General features: G+C 38.3%; 1 protein-coding gene across 3 annotated transcripts in view; it reads right to left on the reverse strand.

The window, feature by feature from the left end:
• The window catches only part of MAK (male germ cell associated kinase), a 42,502-nt gene extending 30,217 nt beyond the window's left edge, over positions 1-12,285 (reverse strand). For all 3 annotated transcript variants that reach the window (XM_060110294.1, XM_060110293.1, XM_060110292.1), the window contains exons 1-4: positions 12,185-12,285; positions 6,276-6,330; positions 4,905-5,026; positions 2,046-2,125 (exon numbers count right to left, since the gene is read on the reverse strand). In XM_060110294.1, the coding sequence (XP_059966277.1) occupies positions 2,046-2,125; positions 4,905-5,026; positions 6,276-6,330; positions 12,185-12,285 (358 nt within the window). The remainder of the gene's footprint in view (positions 1-2,045; positions 2,126-4,904; positions 5,027-6,275; positions 6,331-12,184) is intronic.
• Positions 12,286-12,598: the final 313 nt, after the last annotated feature.

Genomic DNA, 12,598 nt, shown 5'->3' on the forward strand with positions numbered 1-12,598 from the left:
GAAGCCCCTTTAAAATTATTTAACAGCTCAGCTCTCCCCTGGTAGCTGCCTTGTTGAAACAACCCCAATAATTATAATGCTTATTTACCAATTTAATGTATAAAATAAATGGCTAGTTACCAAAGCTACATGGAAGCCCAATGAAAATGAGGGCAGAAAGCCCTCCTTGCAGATGTCTAAGGAGTAGGTAAAGCACACTGGTTGTACACAGATGACTTGTATCCTAATGACTTTGCAGGGTGGAGAATTAAGAACGGGCCTGGTCATCAATTGTAGGTGATCGTCATCATCACCAAGGGTTTCCATGCAGATTTGAGCTAGGAAGACTCTTCTAAACTTAAACTTTTTTAACCCCTTCGAAGCCAGTGTGGGCTCTCCATGACATCTACAACAGTTTTGTACTCTGCTTACCTGGTACTCCTTACTCGAAATAGCTACTGAGATCCATCCATTTCACTAACTTCCAAGAGTAACACATTGTAATTTCATGATATGAAGACAGGAATGGGAGCACGTGTGATGGTAAAGTGACATTAATCCATAAAATCTTAATTAAACCACAGTTGAGGTTTTCCCCATCCTCACTAATATAAATATATTGGTAACTTGGTCCTAACTTTAACTAAAAGATTAGTCCATTTCTTTTGACAGCTACTGTTTTTAAAATATCTATTTTCTCAAAGGATTACATCTGAGATGTTTACGAACTATGGAGAGAATAATTTAGCTTTTGTAAAAATGTCTATTGTTCTTGGAGTCTGGTTTCCCAGATCACTCTGTAGGCACTTATAAAGCCAACTCTAGATTACTCATATGTTATTTACTTTCATCAACAATTTTTAAATTCCAAGCTGGTTTCCTCCTTCAATCCCTTATGCTCTGAAGTTGCTGATAGTTGATATATATCCAAGGAATCTAAACCAATTTTATTACTAGCCTAAAAGATATCAGCAAAACACAAAACTCTTTCAAAAAATCAGAGAATTCATGAGGCTTTTGATTTTCCACATCACACTTGCTTCCATTAGCATAAATTAACGCAGGAAAATATCAAGAGTTAACCATGCTGACCAGAGTTGAAAAATGAGTTGAAGATCAGGAATCCAATATGAACAATTAAAATAGCATATATCCTTTACATTCCATGTAATTAATTAATGACTGACTTTTATCATTGGATTGTAATATATTTTCATGGGTTTTAGGCTTTTAAAGACCTTAACATAAGACAGAAAAACCCTGGGGATTCAAGAATGTTCTTACAATGTTTATATGGAATTCTGCATAGCATTTCTAGAAAATAAATTATTTCCTGTAGCAGTTAAAAGAGAAAGGAGAAAAGAAAATATAAAATATAGGATAAAACATGAAAGGAGACTAATAATGGTGATTTTTGAATGCCTATGCTCAGAATGCAGCAATGGTATGATATACACTATCCTAATTTAACATCTAAACATCTAGTGATGCTAAACTAGAATCATTAAAAATTAATGATCATTAAATCACTAAAATTTTTCATAATAATATTAACTTTGGTTTGATAGATACGCAAAAAACTATAAGATTACATAAATAAGAAATGCATAAAAATAATTTCTCCAAATATAGAAACAACTAAATGTAAATACTAGGGAAAACTAGAAAATACCATAGCACAGGTGCTTTAAACTATTTAAGTGTTAATAATTGATCATGTTAGATCAAAGCATTCTAATCTTTTCCAAGAGGGACCTTTTTTTTTTTTTTCATTTCCATGGTAAAATTAGGTGGAATGAGGTAGCAGGATGGGGTTATGATGATGGAGACTAAAGGCTGATGATCAAACTAAAAAAATTCTGCTATAGAGGAAGATAGTTACAGATTATAGAAATTCCATTTTATGTAGAATTAAAGAAATTCTAAATTTTTAAAATAAAACTGTCAGTTAGTAGGCACATACTCCAAACTTGTAGTTATCCAATATAATATTATTTAACAGTATATATACAATTCCTGTGCATGACCATGACAGTAATCTAAAGGGGCAGGGCAATGAAACCTACCATGTTTATGGATAAATGCCAGCCCTTGCAATATTTGATACATAATATTTCTGATGACTGACTCAGGGAACAACTTGTTTCTGTGAAGAAATGAACAAATAAACAGTAATGTAATTCAATTTGCAAAAAGAATGCTGTACACTAAAGGTACAGTTACAGTATCAGAGCAGAGGTTTTGTATATTGGTCTTCGGTTGACATGGAAAAGAAGTTTACTTGAATAAAAAAGGCTTGTAAATTAATCCTCAAAAACAACATTTCAGGGCTTCCCTGGTGGCGCAGTGGTTGAGAGTTCGCCTGCCGATGCAGGGGACACGGGTTCGTGCCCCGATCCCGGAAGATCCCACATGCCGCGGAGCGGCTGGGCCCGCGAGCCATGGCCGCGGAGCCTGTGTGTCCGGAGCCTGTGCTCCGCAACGGGAGAGGCCACAGCAGTGAGAGGCCCGCGTACAGCAAAAAAAAAAAAAAAAAAAAAAAAATTTCAGGAAGTTAAGCTACCAAAAACAAAGTGTAAAAATACCACTAACCTCAAATAGCCTTTTACCATGTACAGTTGTTAATGGTTTAATTTATACTTTTGACTTTGAATAATATTCTAAACAATATCACTTTAATTTCCTTTTAATTTAGAAATCCAGAATTGAATCATGAAATTCCAAAGCTGAGTCTTTTTAATGTTCATTTGCAATTGCATTCTCCACTTCCACTTATATATATATTTAAAATCATATGAAAGTATAATATTTCATGTATTTACATGTACTTAATTTTTTCTTCAAAATTATACCTCAGTATACCATGGATATGTTTATCATTTCATATATTTTAAAGAGCATAAATTATTATTAGAAGCCAAGAAGATTACCCATAATCTCACCACCTGATAAGGAAACTATTTTGATTTTTCAGCATTCTAATCCAGCCCTAATCCATCTGTGTGTATAACTTTTATATTAGGTGTCAATGTTACATAAATACAACTTTGGTTTCTGTTTTTTGTTCACTTATAAGCACTCTTTTTTAAAAAAATTTATTTATTTAATTTTTGGCTGCATTGGGTCTTTGCTGCTGCACGCGGGCTTTCTCTAGTTGCAGTGAGCGAGGGCTACTCTTTGTTGCAGGGCGCAGGCTTCTCATTGTGGTAGCTTCTCTTGTTGCAGAGCACAGGCTCTAGGCGCGTGGGCTTCAGTAGTTGTGGCACATGGGCTTCAGTAGTTGTGGCTCACGGGCTCTAGAGCACAGGCTCAGTAGTTGTGGCGCACGGGCTTAGTTGCTCCACGGCATGTGGGATCTTCCCGGACTAGGACTTGAACCCGTGTCCCCTGCATTGGCAGGCGAATTCTTAACCACTGCGCCACCAGGGAGGCCCCTAAGCACTCTTATAATCTTCATAATTATCACTTTTAATGGCTACAAAATAATTACATCAGTATTATACACTGTAATTACCAACCTATTCTCCCATTGATAGTTATTTATTTTAAATAGTTCAAAGAGGTAAGTGAAGCTTGGTATAGTCATTTAACAGAACACACTAGCTATGGTAACTATGAAGATTATGTATCAGCATTAAAAAATGCCTATAGGGCTTCCCTGGTGGCACAGTGGTTGAGAATCTGCCTGCTAATGCAGGGGACACGGGTTCGAGCCCTGGTCTGGGAAAATCCCACATGCCGCGGAGCAACTAGGCCCGTGAGCCACAGCTACTGAGCCTGCGCGTCTGGAGCCTGTGCTCCGCAACGAGAGGCTGCGATAGTGAGAGGCCCGCGCACCGCGATGAAGAGTGGCCCCTGCTTGCCACAGCTAGAGAAAGCCCTCGCACAGAAACGAAGACCCAACACAGCCAAAAAATAAATAAATAAATACATTAATTTTTAAAAATGCCTATAAGTGAGTAAATCAAACAAACATGTATCACCACTAAAATTACAACTACATAGAAAATATGCATGTCTGTATACAGGAGCTAGAAAGAACTCTAGAAAAATAAACACTGATTTGAGAGGTAGAATATCTTTTACTTTTATTTTAACTGCTATTAGTGTCATAATGATATCAGCCTGAAAAATAACAGGCATTCAATACAGTATTTTTTGTAAGAAGGAAAAATATGATTAAAGAAAAATTCACTGACCATCCTTAGACCTTGAGAGAGAGAGAGAGTGTGTGTGTGTGAGAGTGTGTGTGTGTGTGTTTAAGAAATAGAGATCAACATCATTCTACTGGGAAATTCATTTCATATTTTAGGCTCTTTTGCTGAACAACTCTGGCTTTAAAAACAGGCAAAATGGACATGAAACTCCCAGATGTGACCGGCAGCTACCACCAAAATGTTATCCTCTCCAAGCTCATGGCAGATGACTGAAACTCTCCTTTAGAGATTCTGTTCGTATGTTTAAAAATTAAAATGAGAATTTCCTTGGGATTGGTAACACATTTTTATCATTCACTTAAGCATTCTAATAAGTATATTAGATCCTTTCTTAAAAACAACTTCATTCTTTCTTCCATTCCTTCATTAACCTTTTGCAAGATGCTTGGGAGAGTAAGAAAGACAATTTTCTCGATTTTGCCCAACGCCAGCTTTATTATTGAGTATTAAACTATAGGTAGATTTTTGTTTCAAAAGCTATAGATGGATAGTGTGCTTATATGAAATATTTACCTTGACTTTTAAGTTATTACCACGGAAAAATGATGGTTCTTCGATGTTAGATATTATCCTTTGATAAAGATAACTAATTTAAAGGTACCTCATGGACTGATAGATCTGTACATTGCCAAGTGTGACATAATGAAGGGATCCAAGGGACTCGTGGAGGAGACAATAAGGAAAAAGTTAGTTTTCATAAAGACATACCTGTCTTTCATTAATTGATAGAGGTTTTCTTTCATATATTCAAATATAAAATAAAGATGGTCATTTTCTCTGATAACTTCTTTCAGTTTAATCACGTTGGCATGATTAAGTTTCTTCAGAGACTGCAGTAGAGCAAATGAGCATTAAAATTCTTAAAGCAAAGTTATAGAAGTTGGCACAATCTCATCAATGCTAGGATGATAAGTACCTTAAGTAATTTTCCATTTCTTCTAAATTCATTAATGAATTTTTAATATCTATAAAAATTTCCATGTCTGAAAACATCTAGAACATCTATTTAAGTAAACAGTGGGCTTCCCTGGTGGCGCAGTGGTTAAGAACCTACCTGCCAATGCAGGGGACATGGGTTCAAGCCCTGGTCCGGGAAGATCCCACATGCTGCAGAGCAACTAAGCCTGTGAGCCACAACTACTGAGGCTGCGCTCTAGAGCCCGCGAGCCACAACTACTGAAACCCATGTGCCTAGAGCCCGTGCTCTGCAACAGGAGAAGCCACTGCAGTGAGAGAAGCCCTCGCACCGCAACAAAGAGTAGCCCCCACTCACTGCAACTAGAGAAAGCCTGCTTGCAGCAACAAAGACACAATACAACCGAAAATAAATAAATAAATTTTTCTAAAAATTAAAAAAATATAAAGTAAGCAGTAATTGTCTAAGTAACGAATATAAGTGCAAAAACAAACCAGGTCAACAATAGCTACAAAACATTTCACTCTGTCACTTTTTTTTTCTTGGTCATTAAATAGGTTTAATTTTTTCTGACTTAACTATGTGGAATGCCATGCAAAAGTCTCCAAAAATTTATCCAAGTTATACAACATAAAATATAAAGAAATGGCATGTGGCAATTTAAAAAATTAGCTTTCCCTTGATAATATGGATTAAAATGCTCTTTTAAAAGTGAGAGTATAGGGCTTCCCTCATGGCGCAGTGGTGGAGAGTCCGCCTGCCAATGCAGGGGACACGGGTTCGTGCCCTGATCCGGGAAGATCCCACATGCCGCGAAGCGGCTGGACCCGTGAGCCATGGCTGCTGAGCCTGCGTGTCCGGAGCCTGTGCTCCGCAACGGGAGAGGCCACAACAGAGAGAGGCCCGCGTAACGCAAAAAAAAAAAAAAAAAAAAGTGAGAGTATAATTTTAAATATGAGGGTATAGTTGCTTTCTGTTCTCCGCTGACATTCTGATGAGAAATGAGAAATTAGGAACATAGAGAAAAACATAAGAAATATAATTATCTTTGGTCTGCTTCCCACAGAGAACAGAACCATCTTCTTAGCTACCATGTGTCAGAAATGAGACACGTGAGGTAGAGCTAAGGCCTTCTGGGGTTCTTTTCATCCCTGGGATTTTACCTTAACTTCTCTCAAGTTCATACATTCGTCCCAAGAATAGAACTTTCTCTTCATTCTGCAATAAAAAAAGAAAAGTTTAGTGTGTGGGGACCGGGGATTTGAAGACACAGTTTACACCATTGGCTTTCTTACTCTGTAATTAGTTCACTTTGGGCAAGCTGTGATATCTCTTTTCCTTCCTCCTTAAAAGGAGATCATCTCCCTTCTGTGTATCTCAAGACCATTTGGTGCAGGTTCATGACTGTGTCACTTCTTGGGCAAATTGCCTAATGACTTCTCTGTGCTGCAAACTGCTTAGCTAGAAAGTAGGAACTACTGCATAAGAAAATCCTATTGTAAACTGCTTAGTTCAGCACTCAGTAAATACTATTGTAGATGTCCTTATTTTTACTGGTATCTGTGGTCAGCTACAATAAGGTATGAAGGGTATCACTACTATTATCTCTAAAATATCCTGAGTGAATCAGAATTGCAGTTATGCTCACTCAGGTGCTAGAAATTTATGAAGGAGCTTGAAGAAATTGAGGGCTTACCAACTTACCAAAAGATACGTTTCAGTACTATAGATTTATAAATGTCTTGCTAAAATGATAAAAGTAAATCTGGCACAGTGCTCAATTTGAAATAAAATAGAAGTCAATTCAAATATAGTATAAAAGTATTTTAGTAAATTGATCAAATCCGTGTAAAACTATACATATAATCTCTATGATTCTTAAAAAGTAATTATAGAATTTTTAATCCAGTGTTTTAGAGGCTAGTTAATATATCCAAGTTCCTTTTCAAAATTTAGTACAAATTGAAACTTTTATTCTTCTTAAAAATCTGTACTAGCTGCATCCACATGTACTAATGTGCTACTTTCTTTTCAGCAATTACTAGTTATCAATACTACCCTAAGGTAATGCATGTATCTATATGCAGCAAATACAGAAGTTTCCTTGTAAAAACAATTATCCCGATTTCTAAAGAAAGTAGTTATAAAAAATTAAACCAATTTGTTAGAATTCCTTTTAGATTCCCTGCCATCTTCTCTTTCATTTATTGATTCATCCAACACCCATATGCCAGGGTGATGAAATCAGAGATGGTTACCCTGATGCTTCCCATCTCACAGGAAATAGACTTTAGTTAACACAAAACAGACATACAAATGAGCTTTCAGGATCATGAGATGAATTGGCCAGGCCCCAGGCCTTTTTTGATGAGGCAGTATTTCAGCTGAGACCTGAAAGACAGAAGGTGCCAGCATGTGAAGGCTGAAAAAAAGAAGATTCAGCCAGACAGAAACAGCAAGAAAGAGCTGGGCTGGTGAGAGGAAATGAGAGACCACCTCAGGTGGATCCTTGTTCCTTTAATGCCCGGAGCTGATTTTCATGGCTGTGAGGTCACCGTTCCTGCTCTGCTTTTTCTCCCGTAGCGCTTTACCCACCTTCTTACATACCGTATAGTTTACTTTTATGTTTAGTCTTTCTCCCCTCTCCTCACACGCAAGCTCCTTGAGGACACCTCCACATGCCTGCTCAGTTTCTGGCACATAGTAAGTGCTCCATCAATGTTTACTAAATGGATTGATGGATTTCGATACCCACAGCCGGGCTCCTGAGGAGCTGTCCCACAAACAGGAGCTCCTCAGGGATGGAATCGCCTCTCAGGTCCTTAAAGGGCAGAGAGCTTGATAATATTTGTTAATTTAATGAGGTGCGGGGATCTTACCAACACCCCCTAGAATGAATTCTGTTACAGACTTTTTCTGGAGGTGGCAGCGGATACCACAAGGTTTCTTACCAGTGACCTCAATTAAATTTCCCAAGGGAAAAGCTCTCTGGCTTCTAGGCCTTCATACATACTATTCTTACAGCTTGGAATATTCTGCCCCTCCTCTTGATAATTTTTGTCATTCTCGAGATCTCATTTTATGGGGGAAGCCTTGCAAGATACCTCTCCAGCACTGCTTCTCTGTGCTCCCATAGGCCCCGCTATCCCCCCATCATAGGACTTATCCTATTTTGTGTTGTAACTTTTCTAACTTGTTGGTCTATGTATAACTCATCTATCCCATCCCCTCAGGACGAGCACCAAGTGTAATCGGAGCTTAACAATTACGTGTTGAATGAATTTTAAACTTTCTGCAAGCCTTCCAAATGACTCCTCCTCTTCTCATTCAGTTTTACTCTGTCTTTAATTAGGGTAGGAACACTGTCTGGCACATAGTAGATACTGAATGTGGCAGACACTATGACTTGTCTATCTAAGAGCCACTTTTCTTCTCTTCTTTATTAACATAGGTCAGCTTTAACCCAGGGATACAAAATGGCCACCTAAGTACTCAGTTTCCCAGCTTCTCTTATTGCTACGTGTGCCATGTGACACACTCCTGGCCACTGAAGAGTAGCCAGAAGTCTTCTGGAGAGGGGTGGGGGAAAGCTTTTGCTTTCCTAATTAGAAGAAAGTACAACAACTGACTGACAGTGACAGTAACTGTTTCAGCTCTTCCTTATTTCTTCTTACTTGGAACTCACACTCAAGGCCTAGACTGCTACAGCAATTTTTTAAAATTTATTTTATTCAAGTATGGTGGATTTACAATGTTGTGTTAATTTCTGCTGCACAGCCAAGTGATTCAGTTTTATGTCTATATATATCCTTTTTCATATTCTTTTCCATTATGGTTTATTACAGGATATTGAATATAGTTCCTTGTGCTGTATAGTAAGACCTTGTTTATCCATTCTATATATAAGTTTTCATCTATCTGCTAAACTCAAACTTCAAGTTCATCCCTCTCCCGACCCCCTCCCCCTTGGCAACCACAAGTCTGTTCTCTATGCCTGTGAGTCTGTTTCTGTTTCACAGATAAGTTCATTTGTGTCATATTTTAGGTTCCACATAAAAGCGATATCATATGATATTTGTCTTTCTCTTTCTGACTTATTTCACTTAGTATGATAATCTCTAGGTCCATCCATGTTGCTGCAGATGGCATTATTTCATTCCTTTTTATGGCTGAGTAGTATTCCATTGCATATATATATATATATATATATATACCACATCTTCTTTATCTATTCATCTGTCGATGGACATTTAGGTTGCTTCCATGTCTTGGCTATTGTAAATAGTGCTGCTATGAATGCAGGGGTGCATGTATCTTTTTGAATTATAGGTTTGTCTGGGTATATGCCCAGGAGTGGGATTGCTGGATCATATGGTAACTCTATTTTTAGTTTTTTGAGGAACCTCCATACTGTTCTCCATAGTGGCTGCACCAATTTACATTCCCACCAACAACGTAGGCGGGTTCCCTGTTCTCCACACCCTCTCCTACTGCAGCTATTTTTTGAAGACAAAAGAACCTGGGTCTGTGATAAGAGCATTGAGACAAGGTATGAGCCCTGGGCTGCCTACCTCAGAACATTTTACAATGTGAAACAAATAAATCCCTATTTAATTTACTTTTGGTTAGTTTTTTTAATTTCATACACCGAAAGCATTCCTAAATTATACACGTATGACTTCTTCTCAGCATTCAATCTATTTGACTTCTTAAAGTATTTGACCTCTCACTTCTCTCAAGGTCTTACCCAGCTCTATGCAGGTGAGGCCCAATTCCCCATTTTATGAAACTGAAGACTGAAACAAACACATGATCTTGCCACACAGAAGGAATAATGAACATTTTGTTATAGAAAACAAACCAATGGTAATAACCTTAAATGATACCACGAGACCCAACCCTCATTCTCATTTTCTTACCCCCTCTCCCCGGAAGCCACAGCCTTCACGAAGTTTATGTAAATCTTTACAGTCCTTTTAAAGACATTTTTACATATAACTTTTTTTATGTGTAATAAAGTATTTATTTGTGTGAATTTACATAATTGCTTAACCCACAAATAAGGATGATTTCATCTCATTTTGGCTGATACTTACACCTCATTTATTATTTTTTCCTCTTATTGCCTTAGTTAGGGTCTCCAGTTCAATCTTGATCAGTAGAGGATATAGCAGGCATTCTTGTCTTAAAACCAACTTTACAAGAAGTACCTGTAATATTTCACCTTTCAAGTCAGGGAACTTTCTTCTTATTCCTATTTTTCATTTCAGTTATTGTACATTGTATATTTACTTATTTGATAATAATGGCTATTTAACAATATTTTATAAAAGTATTTTCTTATATATGTAAAGTTTTAGATCATGATAGTGTAAAGTTTTTTTTTTGTTGTTTTTTTTGCGGTACGCGGGCCTCTCACTGTTGTGGTCTCTCCCATTGTGGAGCACAGGCTCTGGACGCGCAGGCCCAGCAGCCATGGCTCACGGGCCCAGCTGCTCCGCGGCATGTGGGATCTTCCCGGACCAGGGCATGAGCCTGTGTCCCCTGCATCGGCAGGCGGGCTCTCAACCACTGCGCCACCAGGGAAGCCCAGTGTAAAGTTTTTAACATTTGATAAACATTTGTTAAAGCATTTACATTTTAGATGATCATCATTTAGTTGATATTGTAATCAGTTACCAAGACTCGTTCTGGGGAAGCCAATTGCCATGTCATGAGGACACTCAAGTCACTGTCTGTAGAGCCCCATATAGAGAGAAGTTGAGGCCTCTTTTTGTCCTTATAAAAAAAGGAAATTTGGATACAGAGATAGGCATCGAAGGAAGTTGATGTGAGAGGGATACAAAGAGAAAATACCATGAATAAGCCAAGGAGAAAGGCCTATAATAGATCCTGTCCTCCCGGCCCCCAGAAGAAACCAACGCTGCTGACAACTTGATTTTAGACTTCTAGCCTCCAACACTGTCTCAATAAATATCTGCTGTTTAAGCCTCCCAGTCTGTGGCTTAAACTTTGCTACAGAAGCCGAATATGAGCCAAATGATGTTCTGAATTCCTGTGTTGAAGTCCTAACCGCCCAGTGCCTCAGAGTGTATTTGGAGGTGGACCTTAAAGAGGGGATTCAGGTTAAATGAGGTCTTTAGGGTAGGTCCTAATCCGATATGACTGGTGTCCTTATAAGAAGACATGAGGACACGGACATGTACAGAGAGACGGTCACGTGAAGACGTGGGGAGAAGAGAGCCATCTACAAGCCAAGGAGAGAGGTCTTACATGAACCAACCAAGTTAGATGACACCTTGATCTCTGACTTCTAGCCTCCAGAACTGTGAGGAAATACATACATTGTTTAAATCACCCAGTCGGGGGTACTTCGTTACAGCACCCCCAGCAGACTGATACAGTGAACCACCTTGGGCATGGATGCTCCAGCCCTGGTTCAGCCTGCAGATGACTGTGACCTTGGCCCACCTCCTCCTGCCACCTCACGAGAGACCTGTAGCCCGAACCACAGCTGAGCTACTCCTAAATTCCTGACTCACAGAAACTGTGAATTAATAAATGTTTGTTCTTGTCTTAAATCAGTAAGCTTTGGGGTAATTTTTTTTTACATATGATAGATAACAGATACAGTGGATTAAAGAAATAAGTTAATAATAATTAACTATGTAATTGGTAAGGTCGGGAAAATTCCATATGCCACTCAGAATTCAGTTTGATACTATGAATACCATCTGATTTTGAGACCTATTGTTTCAAAGAAACAATAAGCTCTACTCTGTACTCAACTTTTAAGTTCCAAAATTACCTTCAGTTTCAGTTCAAATGTATCCTGCATAAAAAGAAGAGCCCTTAGATTTTTTGACTTGTCCATGTAGCTGGACAAATCAGAAAATTAACATATGTGAGTATCAGCTGAACTCCTTTTTGGCAGTGTTTTCTCCAGAAGGGCATTCCATATTAGCCTAACAAGCATGGGGTCTAAACCAGACTTCTCTCTGTACTTGTACACAGTGTCAAGCAAGCAAAGGAAAAGAAAGATCGGCAAACTTGGCAGTGTTGCCCATGGTACCTTTTGATGGCCACCAGCTCCCCTGATTCGATACTCTTGCCCATCAGCACACTCCCATAAGTGCCGTCCCCCAGCTGTCTCATGGTTGTGTATCGGTTCATCTTGGAAAAATAATGCAGCACAAGTTGTTGACTGAAATGACTTCCTTGTTGAATATAAATGCTTCTTTATTTTTGTTCTTTTTTGCCCTTAGACTGTTGTTGCTACACTGGTGAGAGGCTTGTCATCATTAAGCACAGGCTCTTCCCCAAGATTATGTAGGTTCATAAGATATAGCAATAAGGAATCTGGCAAGGAAACAGTGCTTCCATTCTTATGAACACCCTGTAAAAAAAACAAAACAAGAATAAAAGGGATTTTCATTAAAGAACCTCTTCCAAAAATTTACTGGTAACCTAGGAAAGTTATAAATAC

Source organism: Mesoplodon densirostris, chromosome 10 (genome assembly GCF_025265405.1).
Source record: "Mesoplodon densirostris isolate mMesDen1 chromosome 10, mMesDen1 primary haplotype, whole genome shotgun sequence".
NCBI lineage: Eukaryota > Metazoa > Chordata > Mammalia > Artiodactyla > Ziphiidae > Mesoplodon > Mesoplodon densirostris.